Source organism: Ictalurus furcatus, chromosome 12, assembly GCF_023375685.1.
Source record: "Ictalurus furcatus strain D&B chromosome 12, Billie_1.0, whole genome shotgun sequence".
Classification (NCBI taxonomy): domain Eukaryota; kingdom Metazoa; phylum Chordata; class Actinopteri; order Siluriformes; family Ictaluridae; genus Ictalurus; species Ictalurus furcatus.
The window spans coordinates 30341103-30360103 of NC_071266.1; the positions used below are offsets into that span (position 1 = coordinate 30341103).

The 19001-nt window shown below is 41.3% G+C and overlaps 2 protein-coding genes and 1 non-coding gene across 4 annotated transcripts; all 3 read left to right on the top strand.

The window, feature by feature from the left end:
* Positions 1-76: 76 nt before the first annotated feature.
* pick1 (protein interacting with prkca 1) lies at positions 77-12354 on the top strand. Of its 2 annotated transcripts, XM_053638962.1 has the most exons (15): positions 77-259; positions 513-583; positions 3500-3611; positions 4157-4285; positions 4940-5006; positions 5372-5461; positions 5730-5783; positions 5874-5936; positions 6087-6220; positions 6673-6765; positions 7240-7290; positions 7501-7645; positions 8183-8473; positions 8559-10133; positions 12196-12354. In XM_053638962.1, the coding sequence occupies exons 2-13, from the start codon at positions 540-542 to the stop codon at positions 8425-8427; spliced, it is 1227 nt and encodes a 408-aa protein (XP_053494937.1). In that variant the 5' UTR covers positions 77-259; positions 513-539; the 3' UTR covers positions 8428-8473; positions 8559-10133; positions 12196-12354. The 2 variants fall into 2 exon arrangements, with proteins under 2 accessions (XP_053494937.1, XP_053494936.1); XM_053638961.1 differs by having other exon boundaries at positions 8183-10133.
* trnar-ccu (transfer RNA arginine (anticodon CCU)) lies at positions 10064-10136 on the top strand. The gene has a single exon. It is a non-coding gene; the product is annotated as a tRNA-Arg (tRNA).
* Positions 10568-18956, top strand: plbd1a (phospholipase B domain containing 1a). Its single transcript, XM_053638960.1, has 11 exons — positions 10568-10697; positions 12196-12418; positions 14105-14188; positions 14415-14556; positions 14804-14944; positions 15191-15335; positions 15433-15633; positions 16183-16323; positions 16848-17033; positions 17419-17525; positions 18660-18956. Exons 1-11 carry the CDS (start codon positions 10634-10636, stop codon positions 18834-18836), a joined length of 1611 nt encoding a protein of 536 aa, XP_053494935.1. The 5' UTR covers positions 10568-10633; the 3' UTR covers positions 18837-18956.
* The last annotated feature ends 45 nt before the right edge of the window (positions 18957-19001 follow it).

Here is a 19001-nt window from a genome sequence, read left to right on the forward strand (position 1 = left end):
GATTAATAATATTCGTGGGTATAGTACGCTTTATCTGCGTTACCGGGCGACAGGGGTGTTTCCGGTGAGCCAGCGGAAGTGACGCAGCCATCAGGTCCACATCACACAGACAGAGAGAGAGAGAGAGAGAGATATGGAACAGCTGGAAACATTTCTAATCTCCGTTTTTATTATAACTCAGAAATAAACGCGTTTTGTGGGAATGCGTTAATAAGGACATAAGGAAATAATTAATTCCGGGTTCAGAAGCGTTTACACGGTAAGACTGTACAAGTAGTTTTACTGCAGGAGTAATAGTAACGTCTAGCTAAGCTAACAGAGCAGATATGAACAGTTTCCCTGAGGATCAAATAAATCACCATCCTTATCACTGTGTGTGTGTGTGTGTGTGTGTGTGTGTGTGTGTGTGTGTGTGTGTGTGTGTGTCACTCTGGAAGTTATTGTCCCATATGTGAATTAGCCTGCTAGCAGTCTGCAGGGAAACTGTTACTGAGTGTGATTATAATGTGCAGGTTTGGGATACGGCTCTGTACCCTGGCATGTTCTCAGACACCATGGACTACGAGCTAGAGGAAGATAAACTGTGAGTGAGGCTGTTTTTACACACACACACACACACACACACACACACACACACCTCCATTTCTGTTGTATCCCCGTGTACAGCTGTAGTGGTGAGTGTTATGGCTTATTATACAACCGCAATTCTGGAAAAGTTGTGACAGTATGGAGAATGCTAATAAAAACAAAGAGGAGTGATGTGGAAATGTACTTTGACTTGTATTTAAAAAAAAAAAAAAACTTATAAAGACGAGGTATTTGATGTTTTATATAATCAATTGCATAGTTTTTTTTAAAGATAAATGTTTATTTTGAAATTGGTGCATGCAACATGTTCCAAAAAAGTTGGGACAGGAACAATTTAGTACTAATAGCGATGTGAGAAGTTGAAATAAGAAGGTGATGTGAAACAGGTGAGGCGATCGTCTATCATAGTGTATAAGGAGCCTCCAAAGAAGGCCTAGTCCTTTAAGCTTAAGGACGGGTCGAGGTTTGCCGATCTGCCTACAGATAGGTCAGAGAATAATCCAACAGTTTGAGAAGAACATTCCCCAAAGACACATCAGTAGGATTTTGGGCATTTCACCTTCTACACCACACAAATCTCCGGTCAAATCTCGGTGTGTAAAAGGCAAGGCTGAAAACCACTTCTGAATGTGTGTGATCTCCGATCCCTCAGACGTCACTGTCTTAAAAACCATCCAAGCTGTTATCAGTATCAGGTCCAAAATCATCTGTCATGGTATGAGGGCGTGTCAGTGCCCATGGTATGGGGGCGTGTCAGTACCCATGGAATGGGGGCGTGTCAGTGCCCATGGTATATGGGCGTGTCAGTACCCATGGTATATGGGCGTGTCAGCGCCCATGGGATGGGGGCGTGTCAGTGCCCATGGTATGGGGGCGTCTCAGTGCCCATGGCAGGGGTAACTCACACATCTGTAAGGGCAGCATCAATGCAGAAAGATATGTACACATTTTGGAGCAACATACGCTGCCATCCAGACCAGGACAATGCCACACCACATTCTGCCCGGGTTACAAGCGCATGGTTGCGTGAGCAGAGAGTGCGGGTGCGAGCATGGCCTGCTGCAGTCCTGACCTGTCTCCCATTGAGGACGTGTGGTGCATTATGAAGCACAAAATAAGTCGACAAAGTCCTTGTACATTTACACAGGTGAAGAAATGCATAATGGATGAATGGGGAAAATTCCGCTTGCTAAACTTAACCAACTGGTGTCTTCACTCAGAGTCCAGACACTTAATAAATGTTATTAAAAGAAAAGGTGATGTTAAACAGTCTACTGTCCCAACTTTTTTGGAGTGTGTTGCAGTCATCAGATTTGAAATGTGTGTATATTTTCATATAGTGAAACATGTAATAATGTGTTAATAATGTGTTTTCAGTACAGTAGAGCATGAACTGAATGTTCAAACGACTATTTGTGTTTTTTTTGCATTTTCCATACTGTCCTATCTTTTTTCAGAATTGGGCTTGTATGTTGATGATATTGATGGAGGTTTTGCTAATGTAAGCAACAGTGAAGGATAAAACTTATTTAATGTTTTATTTTAATATTTAACACAACTTTAAAGAACTTATGGATCAGCATCAGCGGCACCTCAGAGTCACAGACTTGCCTCGGCTTTAGGACCCCACAGGCCCGGGATCACTTTTACATGCACGTATACGTTTACAGATTAAAAAAAACAGTTAGCCTTACCTAATCTGACATGTTTAAAACATTAATAATTGAATAATATGCTAGTATTATTAACAAAATATAATGTATTAATCAAATACTTCTAACTGTAGCTAGTTAACATGCGCTAACCTTATAAGCTTTTAAAAACTGTTAATAATCTTCACTTCATAACCTTCAGTTGTTAATAGCTAACCTGAGAGTTTTTTTATTTTATTTTTTTAAATGTTAAGAATATAAACGGTTAATGCTATCTAGCTAACCTGACAGGATATCTGAGAGAAACCTGTGTACAGAGTCATGGTCCTCCTTTTGAGAGTGAAGCTGCAGCACACACTGAGTTTATATACCGTCTCAGGGACACGCCCACATTTACATCATTTACATACAGCCCTGGGAAAAGAAAGTACACCCTCCATCAGTTCTATGTTTTTATTTATCAGAGTATAAATTACAGTCGTGTAGTCATCAACAACTTCTATAAACAAACAAATAACCTCATATGACAACAAAACAACAGATTTCAATACAGAGTGATTCAGAAACCAGGTGGGAAAAATAAGTACACCCTATAATTAAGTAACATATTCACTCTTCTTTACAACATTGCTTCAGTTCATTGATGTTTGAAGACATTAGTTTATACACAGCTCTCTTAAGATCCCACCTCAATATCTCAATGGGGTTGAGGTCTAGACTTTGACTTGGCCATACCAACACTTAGATTTTTTTTTCTTTAGTCATCCAGATGTTGATGTACTGGTGTGTTTGGGATCATTGTCCTGTTGCATGACCCAATTTCATCCCAGATTCAGCTGCAGCACGGATGGTCTCATATTTATCTTAAGAATATTCTGGTATAAAGTGGAGATCATCGTTGTCTTAATGACTGCAGGTTTCCCAGGTCCTCTGGCTGTAAAACCCAAAGTCCAAATCATCACCACTCCACCACCACCATGCTTCACAGCTGGTATGAGGTGTCTGTGGTTATATGCTGTGTTTGGATTTCTCTAAACATGGTGCTGTGTTTATTTGTTTCTTTTTAAAAGTTTGTGAAAACCACACATTGTTATTTATGTGCTGATAAATAAAGGTATAGAATTGAAAGCATACCTTCTTTGATCCCCCTGACTGTACATGATCTCAGAGACACACCCACTGATCCATGGTCTCTCTGTGACTGTCTAGATGTGATGGTTAAGTGTTAAACTTGTGTGTGTGTGCGTGTGCACGCGCAGCGGGATTCCCACAGTTCCTGGAACAGTGACATTGAAGAAGGATGCACAGAACCTGATTGGGATCAGTATAGGGGGAGGGGCTCAGTACTGCCCCTGTCTCTACATCGTACAGGTTAGTGACCATTCACACTGTCCTAAAGTCGTACGCCTTGTCACAAAACTACACGTCCCAAAATCAATCACATACGCCATCCCGATATCAGGTACACCCGCCGAGAGTCATACACAGCCTTCCAAAATTAATCATACCCGCCGAGAGTCATACGCAGCCTCCCAAAATTAATCACAGGCGCCGTCCCGATATCACGTACACCCGCCGAGAGTCATACGCAGTCTCCCAAAATCGTGTGTCTCGTCTCAAATTCTTAATGCTGTGGTAAATGTCCTTTATCAGTTAAACACATTTATATCACAGTATCCTCATTACACACACACACACACACACACACACACACAGTTATTGGTGATTTGTTTAACTATTAACATTTATTTTAGTCATTTGGGTTTCATCTATCACTAACATTGGGGTTAGTTGTTCTGTTAGCCTCTATTATATTTAGACTTAAAATTAGTAAAATATCTTTGGAGCTTTTTGCTAAACTGGAATAAACTAGAGTCATAGGTGTGTGTGTGTGTGTGTGTGTGTGTGTGTGTCAGGTGTTTGATAACACTCCAGCAGCACTGGATGGGACATTAGCAGCAGGTGATGAGATCACAGGTGTAAACGGTAAACCAGTGAAGGGCAAGACCAAGGTGGAGGTGGCCAAGATGATTCAGGCTGTACAGGTGTGAGAGTGTGTGTGTGTGTGTGAGAGAGAGTGAGTGAGTGAGTGAGTGTGTGAGTGAGTGAGTGTGTGAGTGAGTGTGTGAGTGTGTGAGTGTGTGAGTGAGTGAGTGAGTGTGTGAGTGAGTGAGTGAGTGAGTGTGTGAGTGAGTGAGTGAGTGTGTGAGTGTGTGAGTGAGTGTGTGAGTGAGTGAGTGAGTGTGTGAGTGAGTGTGTGAGTGAGTGAGTGTGTGAGTGAGTGAGTGTGTGAGTGAGTGAGTGTGTGAGTGAGTGAGTGAGTGTGTGTGTGAGTGAGTGTGTGAGTGTGTGAGTGTGTGAGTGTGTGAGTGAGTGAGTGTGTGAGTGAGTGAGTGAGTGTGTGAGTGAGTGAGTGTGTGAGTGTGTGAGTGTGTGAGTGAGTGTGTGAGTGTGTGAGTGAGTGAGTGTGTGTGTGAGTGAGTGTGTGAGTGAGTGTGTGAGTGAGTGTGTGAGTGAGTGTGTGTGTGAGTGAGTGTGTGAGTGAGTGAGAGTGTGTGTGTGAGTGAGTGTGAGAGAAACTAGGACTGTAAACACTATCATACACCTTCATGTACATTACAGATAAATGATTTTCATTAATGGAGTCTGTGTGTGTGTGTGTGTGTGTGTGTGTGTGTGTGTGTGTGTGTGTGTTGCAGGGTGAAGCAGTGATACACTATAATAAACTGCAGGCTGACCCCAAACAGGGCAAATCCCTGGATATCGGTAAAACACACACACACAGAGTTGACCGCAGTTTGCATGAAACTGAACTTGCTTTGCCCTGTTCATCACATTGTTCAAAGATTGATCAATATCTATCAGTTCAGGGGAAAATACTGATGTATACCTTCCTCCTAGTCCATAGGTGGGCGGGGCATAAATAATACTGGCCAATAATATGACATCATTTACATTTCAGTGAAATCTTATTGGACGAAGCGACTGTATTATACAGTTCAGTACATCATGTTTATAGCTGCTGATATACTTTCAAATGAGAAAAGACAGACATATTGGGCAAGGTGTCTACACACAAGTGGTTTTGTGTGTTTGTTTATGTGTGTGTGTGTGTGTGTTTTTTCTCACAGTGTTGAAGAAGGTGAAGCACCGATTGGTGGAGAATATGAGCTCAGGAACAGCAGATGCACTTGGACTGAGTAGAGCCATCCTCTGTAACGGTAACACACACACACACACACGCACAGTGTGAAATCTCATTAACGCTTCTTAACAGATCTGATCTAGACCACTGGCTTTTCAGTCAATAATCAGATAATTCTGCGCATGTACACTGTTAATCAGATTTATCTCCTACATGTTCTGAAACAGAACTGATTATTTTGTACATGTAAACATAGAAGAATAGAAACACACACACATCATTATTGTAAGTACAGTTAAGTTTTGTGCAAATGAATCATTAGCTAAGTGTGTGTGTGTGTGTAGATGGACTAGTAAAGAAACTGGATGAACTGGAGAAAACTGCAGAGCTGTACAAAGGTACATGATGCTTCATTATTGACACTGTGTTACTGATTGAGTGTTTCTACTCAGGATTAAAGTGTGTGTGTGTGTGTATGTGTGTTACAGGGTTAATGGAACACAGTAAACAGTTACTCAGAGCATTCTTTGAGCTCTCACAGACACACAGAGGTAAGTCACACTGCACAGTGGAATTATGGGAAAAAGTGTCTAAAAATGTGTCTGTAGACGAGTATATAATGTTCACTAATATATGTTATTATTGGACAATGATGAAATACCCCCCCCCCCCCCCCCCCCCCCCCCCCGGGGGTTTAACAGCATTTGGTGACGTGTTCTCTGTGATCGGTGTTCGAGAGCCTCAGGCTGCAGCCAGTGAGGCGTTTGTAAAATTTGCAGAAGCTCATCGTAACATTGAGAAATACGGCATCCAGCTGCTCAAAACCATCAAACCTGTGAGAATCTCTTTATTTTTATTATAAACACTTTTGTAATTTCTTATTCACCTCAGAGGGAGAGCTGACATGTACACCAGCACGTAATAAACATGCTGTGTGTGGTGCTGTCTGAGTAAATTAATCAACTACAGGGTGGAGTGATGAAGCAGAGTTACTGTTACCACCCTGACGTTCATTACTTTCCTGTAACCGCACCTCCCCACCTGTTTTATTCCTCTTACCAACAGTCACAATCTGTAATTATTAAAGTATGTCATATGTTTATCCATATTATCTATAGTTAGATTTAATATTGTGAAACAGCTTCCTGTTCTTACTTCCTGTTTTTCTCTCTCCTGAAGTTAACCAACAGAGATTCCTTCCATACATGCTCCAAAAAACTTCACCACTCCAACACACAGTTTTTAATCAGTTTATCTGTTTATTATTGTATGTGTTTGTGTGTTTAGATGCTGCATGATCTGAACACCTACCTTCACAAAGCGATTCCAGACACCAAACTGACCATCCGTAAATACCTGGACGTCAAGTTCGAGTACCTGGTGAGAAACACCTCAGGACCAATCACAAGCTGTGTTTTCTCACCCCTCCCATCACTGCTTAGCAATTGTTGCTATGCACCGTGACCTCAGATAGGTGTTTAGCCCTGTGCTGTTGTACTAGAGGTTCCTGTGTTTGAAGCTGTAGATAACCTGTGAAGGTGGAGCCACACGTGTGTCATCTGATGTTCAGAGGAAAATGTGTGTGTGTGTGTGTGTTTGTGTGGTGGGGGGGGGATAAAAAAGAAAAACAACCTGCTTTTATACTTTGTAATATTTTTTAAAGAAAGTGAGCAGTTTCTTTTCATTTTCGCATGATTACTTAAATGTTATTGAAGGTTTTTTGTTTCCTTGCTGTTGGATTTGACATGAAACATGCTGGGGATTAGAACCCAAAATAAAATATGCAAATGAATGTGTTCACTATTACATATCAAATAATGCAGAGCTGTAACTGTGTGCGTGTGTGTGTTACAGTCATACTGTCTGAAGGTGAAGGAGATGGATGATGAGGAGTACAGCTGCATCGTGAGTTTTTTTTTTCTTCCTTTTTTTTTCCCCACCGTGTTCCAATCCCTAATTTAACACATCCTCGTCAACGTCCTCGCCTGTGTGTGTGTGTACAATCTGTACAAAGTCACATGTCTTTTATAAAGACGTACATAAACACCATAATTACTTTACAATGTGACTGCCATCATTATACGTGTGCGTTTGTCCGTGCCTGCATGTGTGTAGGCGCTGGGAGAGCCGCTGTACCGAGTTAGCACAGGAAATTATGAGTATCGTCTGATCCTGCGCTGTCGACAGGAAGCTCGCTCTCGATTTGCAAAAATGCGTAAAGATGTTCTGGAGAAGATCGAGCTGCTGGACCAGAAACATGGTGAGTTACACCACATTATCATGCTAGCAGGTGATGAGGCTTTTATGTCGGTTGTCTCTTACAGGTGTGTGCTAACCGCCACTGGATTGTAGGCGTGGCCTATCCACAATTTGTGTAGTTCCGATGAGAACCAGTAATAGCTGTGTGTGTATCTCTCTCTCTCTCTCTCTCTCTCTCTCTCTCTCTCTATATATATATATATATATATATATATATATATATATATATATATATATATATATATATATATATATATATATATATATATATATATATATATGTGTGTGTGTGTGTGTGTGTGTGTGTGTGTGTATATAATATATATATATATATATAAAATGCTTTTTTATGAAGTCTTACCTGATGTGGACAGAATTGAGAAAATCTCAGTTTAAATGCTAGAGTGACTGTACGGTTACACCTCATGGTTATGTGTGTTTCATGTGAGCATGGCCTGCTCTGCTGTAGCCAATGTACAGCACTCTGTGTGTGTGTGTGTGTGTGTGTGTGTGTGTGTGTGTGTGCGTGCGTGTACAGTTCAGGACATTGTGTTCCAGCTGCAGAGGTTCGTCTCGGGGATGTCACGTTACTATGACGAGTGTTACGCTGTGCTGAAGGAGGCCGACGTCTTCCCCATCGAGGTGGACCTCTCGCGCACCACCCTCAACTACACCGGCCCAAACTACGAGGAGGAGGATGAGGAGGGTGAGGAAGAGCGAGGAGAGGAGGAGAAGAACGAACAGACTGAGAACGGAGCGGAGAAACTGATCGATGACGAATGAGTGGAGAACAGTGGAAGAGAGAGAGAGTAATACTGATGCCGAACGAGTATGTATTGTTTGTGTTATATTTTCACACATTCCTGCTCTGTGTGAGTGTGAGACTCTAATGTGAGCTTTGTCCCAAATTTCAGCATACAATAGTCTACAGTAACCCAACCGAGTATTCCTTCTCTCACGCTGGGATGAAGTGTCGATTTCGTGCCGTTTGGGACGCAGACCTGGGCTTTATTTCTACTTGTATATTTAGTACACTGGACTAACTCTTTCAAAACTTCTATCAACATGGATATTAAAGTTCTAATTCATCTTTAGTGTGTGGAAATAATCAGTCTTTGTCTTTATTATGGGTTTATTATTTCTTGTGTACTGATTCCTGTGACCTGAGTCGTTTCCCTTGTTTATTAAATCTTTATTTCTTATATCTTTCTGTGTATTTAAATGTTCCAGGTATGAAGATGTTACTGAAAACCTGTACTACTGATTTACAAAAAGCTACTAATGTCAAAGAAATTAAAAATATTTATGGCAAAGTGTGTGTGTGTGTGAGAGAGAGAGAGAGAGAAACTGATAATGAATAAGGAACCGAGTAAGAACAAAGGGTTAGAACATTTTAAATGGATCTGGATTACCTACCCTGCTCAAAAACTAATTCTTTTTTTTTTTTTAATCTTATAGAATTTGTAATGGTTATAATGGAAACTGTAACGGTCCCTGTGGGTCTCTACTGGTAATGTGTTCCCTTCCACAGAGTGGCGCAGGGATGACGTCATTGTATACGCCAAAACCCGGAAACGAGTTAGCATTTTAGCCCTTCTGGTTCCATCGTCCTGAAGTCAGTGGGTTTTTTAAATGGGATTTTGCTTAAAAGCATGAAATAAATTCTGTGGTGAACACAAGCTCAATATATTTTCACATTTTATTCTGCGACACAAAGTACACCAGTAAAATCCCACTCGTGAGGTTTTTAAAGCTTTTACGTGTACTGAAAAGGCGGTTGCTAACAAATTTGTAAATGGAACTACGGAGGCTGTCGGGGACATTAAACGTCATCACGCCGAACAGGAAAAAAATTACCAGATAAACTGGTTCAGGTGTGCTGTGCACAATTCCCAAAAATGTGGATAAAGATTCATCCACAAAGTAAATCCGTATTATGGAAAATGTTTTTAAATCAAGTTTGGAAAAGTTGTCGGAAGCTTGGTGATATTGACGTTGAAGTCGAGCGACCGAGGTGTAGTTCGTCTATAGCATTCCTTTAGCATGTGATTTCTGGAGACTGTGTTTAGGCTTCAAACTTCATAAAAGTTGTGTTAATTTGTGAAAACTATCTTCATGGACAAAACGTGTTAGTATTGTAAACTTTTGTTGATCACAGCTTTTTTTTTGTTTTTGCGATAATCCAAAAGCCTATGGGAAAACCCTATTGGGTTTTTGTCAAGGGAACGTAGTCAGGGTGCATTAGCATTAGTTTGTGGTGACGTTTTTAAAGTGGGAAGGTCCCGTGAACTGGGAGAATATTAACACTAACATAGATAAACGTGAATATTATACATTACTCATTAACTGAAAGAACAGAACAGCAATTGAAATACGAATAAACAGAATTAATCAGAAACCCATCTTTCGTGCTCGCGCAGCCCCAGTGGCCTAATGGATAAGGCACTGGCCTCCTAAGCCAGGGATTGTGGGTTCGAGTCCCATCTGGGGTGAGTTCGCCTTTTATACTATTCATTTTAAATGTGTATTAATGTATATTGCACGGTCATAAATTAGACATATAAATACTATTTTGTGTAATTTTTTTTACTATTACGTTAAACCAACTTGAAGCACACGCCATATTACAGTTAGGTTTTTATTTTTCTTGCATTTAGGACCGACTAATCTTTTATAAAGGCACAGTTTAATAATAAATAAATAAATAAATCAGGCCATTGGGAAGTAAAGGGACAGGATCACACACACACACACACACACACACACACCCCCCGAGGCTCAGTATTATTATAATTTGAGGGTGTAATTAGTGCTTATTAGTTAAGTGGAGGTTAATGAGTTAATTAGTGTGTAGTGAGTGTCAATCCACTAAAGCCACGCCTCTGCAGGAGGAGCACACACACACACACACACACACCAGGAATTTTCCCTCTAAGAGTTTCACTTCTCTTCCGACTCTCTTGTCCGTGACTGCGTCTGAAACACAACAATGACGGAGTTTATGGTTTGTGTTTGTATGCTCCTGTGCGCTGTGATTGCAGTGAGAACTGACTGTAAGTTTAATTCACTTTTACTATTTTATTTTACTATTTATTTCTGTTTCCGTCACACTAACTCCGGTGCGCGCGCGTAACTTTATGGAGTTACTCCAATAATGTTGTTCACTTTGTTCAGTTAGAGACTGCTGTGTAAGAACTTTTTTACTTTCATACAGAGTGTGTGATAATGCTCCCGTAGCCTTCAGCAGGGTTCACTGCTTAAAACTCCAACAACAAAACAGCTGTACCTGATCCACTCTACCTGCACGAAACACTCTCTCTCTCTCTCTCTCACTCTCACACACACACACACACACTCTCACTCTCAGATCAGTGTGCACTATTGTTGCAGATGAGTATTCAAACTATTTGGCAAAGTGTGTTACCTCCTTTTTTCATGTCACTACAGCTTGCATTAACTGGCAGTTATTTTTAATTATTATTTGTAAAGTTCTTTGTCCGATACCAGTCACAGAACCAGAATTTGGACCCTCCGCTGGCTGGTACCAGGAAGTCACACTGACCTCATCGTTCAATGAAAGCTTCTTAGTTTAATGATGCAGAAAGCATAGTGTATACACACACATACTCATAAAGAATGATAAAAGATAATTGGAACAGATAAAATAAAAACATCTATTATGTAGGTTCGAGTGATATAAGAACAAGACATCTAGTTTACCAGATAAGAGAAGAAGAACCGAGAGAGCGATTGAGGGCTAAAGGCCCTTAGGAATTCTCAAAACAACACATACCAAGATCACAACAATCTGGTTCTGTAAAATCATGACACAAATTAGAGACCTTCAGAATTGAGACACAGAGATCATGTCTGAAACTCATTATTTCACCAGACAGCCTAAAAATCTCATTTCCAAGTATTACTGACATGCAGAGAATGTCCTAACATTATAACATTTAAATGTTATAATTATCAGGTTTTTCCCCTTTTATATGAAAGTCCACAGACTAATTGTTGTAGTGTAAAATGCAGTAGAAGGTTTTTGTTCAGATTGCAGAGGTGAAAGCAGAAGCTCCTTGGTTATGAGCAAAAGGAGATTAGAAACTTGGCTATTAGAAACTTTATCCACTTCCTAAAATGGTGATGATGAATAATAAACAGGAATGGAAAAACAGAAGTGGTTTATCGGTAGGACGGCCCTGGTGGAGTGTATGATCTCCATTTCACTTCACACAGTCATTATTAAGATTGTTCTCTGAATAAGGAAGAAGTGAACACCATAAGATTAAACCATATTAAATACCTTTAACTAGATACTTTCTGATAGAAATCTTAAGTTAAGATTAAATTTGCTCTCAATGATCAATAGCATCCACTCAGTCGCCCGCACACAAATTAAAGCGCTAGTTATAAAAAAAGGTGAAATTGGTGAAAGTTATAAAATGTGAAATGTTAAAATCTAATGTTGCGGTCAGTTTGCTTGTAACTCACACACCACTCTGACGTGACATGACTGCAGCATCATATCCATGTCCTCGTTTCCCCCTGCAGCTGTGCATAAGGCCACAGCGTACTGGGACCCTGACAGTAAGACGGTGCTGCTGAAGGACGGGGTTCTGGAGGACACGGGAGATGCTTACGGTTTCTACAACGACTCCTTCTCGGAGACGGGATGGGGCGTGATGGAGGTCCGTGCTGGGTACGGACAAACACCTAGGGCTGATGAAAGAACCTTCTTCCTGGCGGGATATCTGGAGGGATTCCTGACTGCACGGTGAGAGCCATCATCACCCTGTAACTAATCCTTCAAAATTTCTAATCCCCAGTACAGAAACTGTCCAAGCTGAGAGAGTGTAGGATTGAAATTGAATGGTGTTAAGATTCATATGGAATTATAATTGTAACCTGCAGATGAACTTATTAGATTTTGGAATTGATCCAAACATGGTCAAGGTCACAAAAATTGCCTGAAATCCTTTTTTTTTTTTTTTTTTTTTTTACAAATTTTCTTGACTCGCTTCCTGTTAAAAGTATATATTTTTAAGAGTATTTCAGGCATACACTTTAGTCACAAGGTGGTCTAGACATGGTGATGCTGGCGGCGTCCCCATCCGTGTCATTGGCAGAGAGTTGCCCTTGTTTTTGTCTTGAGAAGTGTCTGAATATTGGAACCAACTGACTTGCATTAATGTAGGAGCTAGGTTAGTGATGATCAGAGAACCACCTTACATTAAACATAGTGTTTAGTGTACATAGCATGTATGTAAAGAGAGAGAGAGAGAGAGAGAGAGAGAGAGAGAGAGGGAGAAGGAGAGAGGGAATAGATCGATGGGTGGATGGAAAACAGATTGAAGAAAATTAGTCATGCTCGGGTATAAAAGTCCTGTCAGCTGTTAAACATCAGTGTTTAAACTTTAACCTGCAGACTCAGCTGTTTAATCTGGGTTAATAACAGATATTAAAGTCTCAGTAATAAATGTACAACAATAAGAATACAATGCTATTAGAGACAGAAGTTGAGACAAAGCATCTGAACATTTCTTAACCAATACTAGAGTAGCGTTGCTCTGAAAAATGCATCTGCTGGTGTTGGGCATTGAGACTGATCCACACAGAACTGTTCTGGAGGGTTATTAGGACCACGCATGATTTGGAGTGAACCAAAGTCCATAATCTTGGAGGAGATCAAGGCAATAAACATGATGAAAACACTGATGACTCAAACAGATGCTCAGGACAATGACATGAACACTGAGCTGAGCCCAAATATGCATCAGTGTTCTGTGCACTAATGGGCAACATGTGAGACTCAGTAACTGTAGACTCTGTGACACACACCTAGTGTCCAGTGGCGGTATTGCAGTATGTAACTTGACTTGTGTTGGAGTGGAAATAATACAGAGATCAGGTCAGGGTTTCTTCAGAGTCTCTCCATATCAGATCTTTTAGAATGATCACTGAAGGAGACAATATGTATTTAAATGCAGACATTTTAATGAACACTTTTTCTACATAAATAGGTTAAATGTCCATATTGTGATCAGAGGGACTAAATCTTCCAAAAGATTTTTCTTCATTATAATAATAGGCTGTTAGAAAGCACGGACACTGGACACTACTTCCACAAATGTTAAATGTCTGTTTACAGAACTGTCCACTGTATAAGTAAATGAGCTGTTACTATAGAAACAATAATGTATTTGAACGAGTGCATTAATATAAAGTTGCGATGTGCAGCTGTGTTACTCTCAGAGCTGCTGTAATAGAAAACTAATCAACACCTTCTGAACAATCACAATCCAGAACGCAACAGCAGTGTGGGGTGATGCAACAATTATTACACTGCAACAACAGTGTAATATGGTGATTTACACTGCATGGTGATGAGCGTGTGTGATGTGATGTAGTATTATTAGTGTTTAGTACAGAGCTGTGAGAGTGAAACAGGTGTGTCCTGCAGGCAGATGATCGATCACTACACTAACCTGTATCCTCAGCTCATTACCAGCCCCGATGTGCTGCTGGCCGTCAAGACCTTCATGACGTGAGTGATTCTTTTACAAATAATACCATGAGGTGTAGAATGTGTGCTGAGGAGCCATGATTCTGTCCTGGAGCTTCTGATTGGTCTAAACACCACTAATGCATATTTCTGTTATGTACTGTATTGTGCTGGTGACAAAATTGTAGTAGTTATATAGTTGATTGCTTTAGACTTGGGGTGTGTGTGTGTGTGTGTGTGTGTGTGTGTGTATGTGTGTGTGTGTCAGTAAGCAGAGCACCTGGTCTCGGCAGCAGGTGAAGCTCAATAAGACCTCTGATCCTCTGTGGGCTCACACTGGCTTCATCCTGGCCCAGCTGGACGGGCTGCAGGCCGGCGCGGCCGAGTGGGCCAAGCGCTCGGGGAAAAAGGTGCAAGAAAGGAGAGTAGTAATAAGCAAATACACGATGTAGTGATCAGTTAAAGCTGGAGTGAAGCTAGCCTGTGCCACTAACAGCCCTGTTTACATGTAATGCCTTAATAAACTGGATTAAATCATGGTATTGTTGTCATATAAAATTATATAGCAGCACATATTCTTCATAAATAGTAGTAGTATTAGAGTTCTCTCTGTGTGTGTGTGTGTGTGTGTGTGTGTGTGTGTGTGTGTGTGTTTAGGCCTTGTCGCGCTTTGAGGTGCAATTCCTGAACGCAATTGGAGATCTGTTGGATTTGATACAGATGTTGGTTCCTGAAGCCAAACATTCAGTGAGAGGATTTAAAGAGCCCCCAATGGGCCACTGCTCTGCCCTCATCAAGGTATAAGCTGGATGCATAACACCCCAACCTCCACCACCACCAAGGTACATGCTCCATACCTACAACTGCTACCCCTTGCTGAGGTGCAGGCCCCGTACATAGAACCAAACCCCCTGCCCACCCCCCCACTCACCAAGGCTCATGCCCTTTGTACATAAAACTGTTCTGCCCTAAAATGATTGCTATCAATATTACAAAGAAAAGGACATTGGTTTTCATTACTAAAACGTGTGTGTGCATATGTAGATGTTACCTGGCTATGAGAACCTGTTGTTCGCTCACTCCAGCTGGTACGTTTATGCCGCCACAATGCGCATCTTCAAACACTGGGACTTTAAAGTTCAGGAACCACACACTGCTACTGGGAAACTCTCCTTCAGCAGCTACCCTGGTGTGTGCATACATACCCATTTGGTCACATACATGTATATAAACACACCCCTCTGTTGTAGAAGTCTCTCTATGTTTGTGTTTCTGATGTGGAGCAGGCCTGCTGGTGTCTCTGGATGACTTCTACCTGTTGGGCAGTGGGCTGATGATGACTCAGACCACCAACAATGTCTTTAACCATTCGCTGTACGACTCAGTCACTCCCTCCAGCCTGTTCGCTTGGCAGAGAGTCCGGCTAGCACATGCCCTCGCTCACTCTGGCCAAGAGTGGGCTGAGATATTCTCCCGCTTCAACTCCGGTCAGAAAACACATGCTAACACACACACACACACACACACACACACACACACACACACACACACACACACACACACACAGAGTTAGGGGGACATGGGGGGTCTTGTGTAGTCCAGTCCGGTATTGCTCCTGTACTGACACCCCTGTGGATGGGAAAGGAAAGAGAGACAGAAAGACAGATAAAGGGAAATGAACAGGGAAGCAGACTGATGGGTATATAGACTGGTAGACAGTCAGATGGGTAATGAAACAGGTAGATAGTTGAAAGGCAGACAGAGAAATGGAGAAGTAGATATGCAAATGTATATAGAGAAATTGTTAGGCAAACAGACTGATGGCTAGATGAATGGGTAGCTGGACATGTAGAGGGAGACACATCTTCAGAGTAGAATGAACTATTGATCCAGTAATAGACACAGAATATAAAGAAGGACCAATGGAAATGTTCTTAGAGGTATAATCGTTCTGTTGTCGAGGTTAAACATATTACTTGACTACTCTCTCTCACTGTCCCATTCTGTCTCTGTCCTGTCTTTCGCTGTCCCCTCAGGAACGTATAATAATCAGTACATGCTAGTGGATGTGAGTAAAGTGTCCCTGGGCTCGAGACTCGATGATGGTGCTCTGACCATAGTGGAGCAGATCCCAGGACTGGTGGAATATTCAGATCAAACAGAGGCTCTGCGCTTCGGTGAGGTTCCACTTAATGTAACACGGGGAACGGGGAACACTGGGCATGTGCCATGGTCATTTAGTGATCATGTTCATCTACTTCAACACACTCAATCCAGAGTGTGTATCAGGAGGCCAAAGACGGAAGGCATGCTTAAGCAAGAGGGATATGGGATGCTAATGTGGGAGGGGTCAGGGAAGGCCTTATCTGGAAGGGTTATGGCATGCTGAAGCAGGAAATGTCATAAGATGTTGAAGTGGGAAGCAGGAAGTTTATGGGATGCCGGAGTGGGAAGGGGTCAGTAAATTCTGAAGTGGAAAGGTTTGAAAAGTTGTTAGTGGGAGTGGCTACAGGATGGTGATGTGGGAGTGGTTACAGGATGCTGATGTGGGAGTGGTTCGGAAAAGCTGAAAACTTTAACTAGCTCAACATTTGGGAGTTGTAACAGAACATTTCCGTTTGTCAGTATGGTAGAAGCAGTGGACAGTGTGTTGGTGTATTGTTATTATAATGTTCTGTCAGTAATAAGCGATGTCCTGCAGGTTACTGGCCGTCCTACAATGTGCCGTTCCACCAGAGGGTCTACACCCTGAGTGGATATGAGGAGATGTGGAAGGACTATGGAGAGGATTACTCTTATGAACTCTGTCCTCGAGCCAAGATCTTCCGCCGGGATCAGGCATCCGTCATTGATCTGCCATCACTCAAACACATCATGAGATCCAACGGTACCCTGTCTGTCTGTCTGTGTTTCTGTCTGTCTTGCTCACTAGTACGAAGGCTATATGACTTCAGAATCTATCTTTATATTTCTCTGTGTGTATGTACATCTTGCAGTCTCTCTGTGTACGTTGTCCATTTATTTGTCTCTTACACTGTTTCATCCCTGAGCAGGTGTGAAATTACCTTCAGTGCATTCTATATTCACACTGAAGCATTTTAATTATTTTATTAGGAATGTTATTTGAGTTTTTTTAAACCACGTTTGCTTTCCATGCTTATTCCTGTAACTTGGCACCACTGACAGTACCTTTAGTGTCATAATAACCTCTGTAAACCTTTGGACTGATTTCCTGCTGTGGTGGATGAATAGACATTCTGTTGTGTTAATAGACTATAAGAAAGATCCATACTCGAAGGGTGACCCCTGTAAGTCCATCTGTTGTCGTGGCGATCTGCGGGAGTCCAACCCCGTTCCTGAAGGATGTTACGACACCAAGGTTAGTGTTTATAAAAATAATAATTAAATACAGCCTCTTTAGGTGTGACTTTATGCAGCAGTACTCCAGTCTCAGAAAGTAGCATGCTTTCATGATGTATGGTATTATGTGTTGTTGTTGTTGTTGTTGTTATAATAATAATAATAATAATAATAATAAGTCGTAGTAGTAACAATGATGTTTAAAGGAATGAAAACTGAAGTTTTTGTTAAACCAAAAACACTTGTAATGAAACCTGAAACCATATTTGTAATGGAAGTATGTGTTTAAAAAAAAAAAAAAAGTTTCCCTTTTGAAAATAAGTGTCATTTATTATATTGGAGAGGAGGGCCACAATGGCTTCCCCGGTTGCAACAACTTCCATGTATTGATTCTTTGTACCAGGTTCCCCGGAAGTGATGATTTTGAACACGTGGGATGGAAATAGTGCTCATGGTTCACACCTCCATTAGGGATTAAAATTATAAACAGGACATATCACTTGATCTGCACTGACTGATTTTTTTTTTTCCCACCTTCAAACTGGTTGTCCATCCTTGAGGGCAAATGGGGGGTTTGCCCTCAAGGATGGACAACCAGTTTGAAGGTGGGGCAAAAAAAATACCCCTTTTGTTTTTTGGGATATCCAAAATAATCCCACGCTGCTGATTTGAATTTTCGGCAGGGGATGGAGATTAGTGATACCAGCCTCAAATTTTTCTATATTTCCTCCACTGTAAACAGTAGGCAGTCAACCAGAATATGTATTACTGCCATGTACTGCTGCCACACGACCACTGCGATAAATACAAAGCTGTCACATCTGAGAAATTACCACCAGGTGGTGCAAAGGGGCAGTTTGCAAAATGACTGGAATTGTGGTTTTGGTTTGTAAATGGAGATCAAATAATTGTGTGTGTAATGTTTTTTTTATTTTTATATTTATTATTATAATAATATAAAAACAACTATTTTTAAATTTTGTCGAAGAAGAAATCAACAGTGACTGATTTCATGTTCTTGTTTTAAAAGCTTATTGGATCCATGTACTCGAATCGGAATGAAAGTACGGCTTTTATAAGCACTACATAAGTTGAGATTTTTACACCAGCCTCCTACTCACAGTCTGCCCTGCCCCTCTTACCCCTCTTCCAGGTGACTGACCTGAATATGGCTCAGCAGTTCGTGTCTGAGGCTCTGAATGGTCCGAGTACAGATGGCGATCTTCCTCCTTTCACATGGGATGCATTTAACAGGACAACACACCAGGGTCTGCCACGCCTCTACAACTATACGTTTGTCACCATGCACCCGGTGCTGTTCAGCCCCTGAGCCGCCTACATGCATGAAGTGTGCGAAGAGCAGGAGCTCAGCCTGTTTTACTACGTGTACATGTCCTGCTCTACAACTGTGTATTATCCTGCTGCAATTAAAAGAGCCTGTGAAAACTTGTGCATGTGTGTTTATTATTCAGTCTACTGGTTCACACAGGTTTAT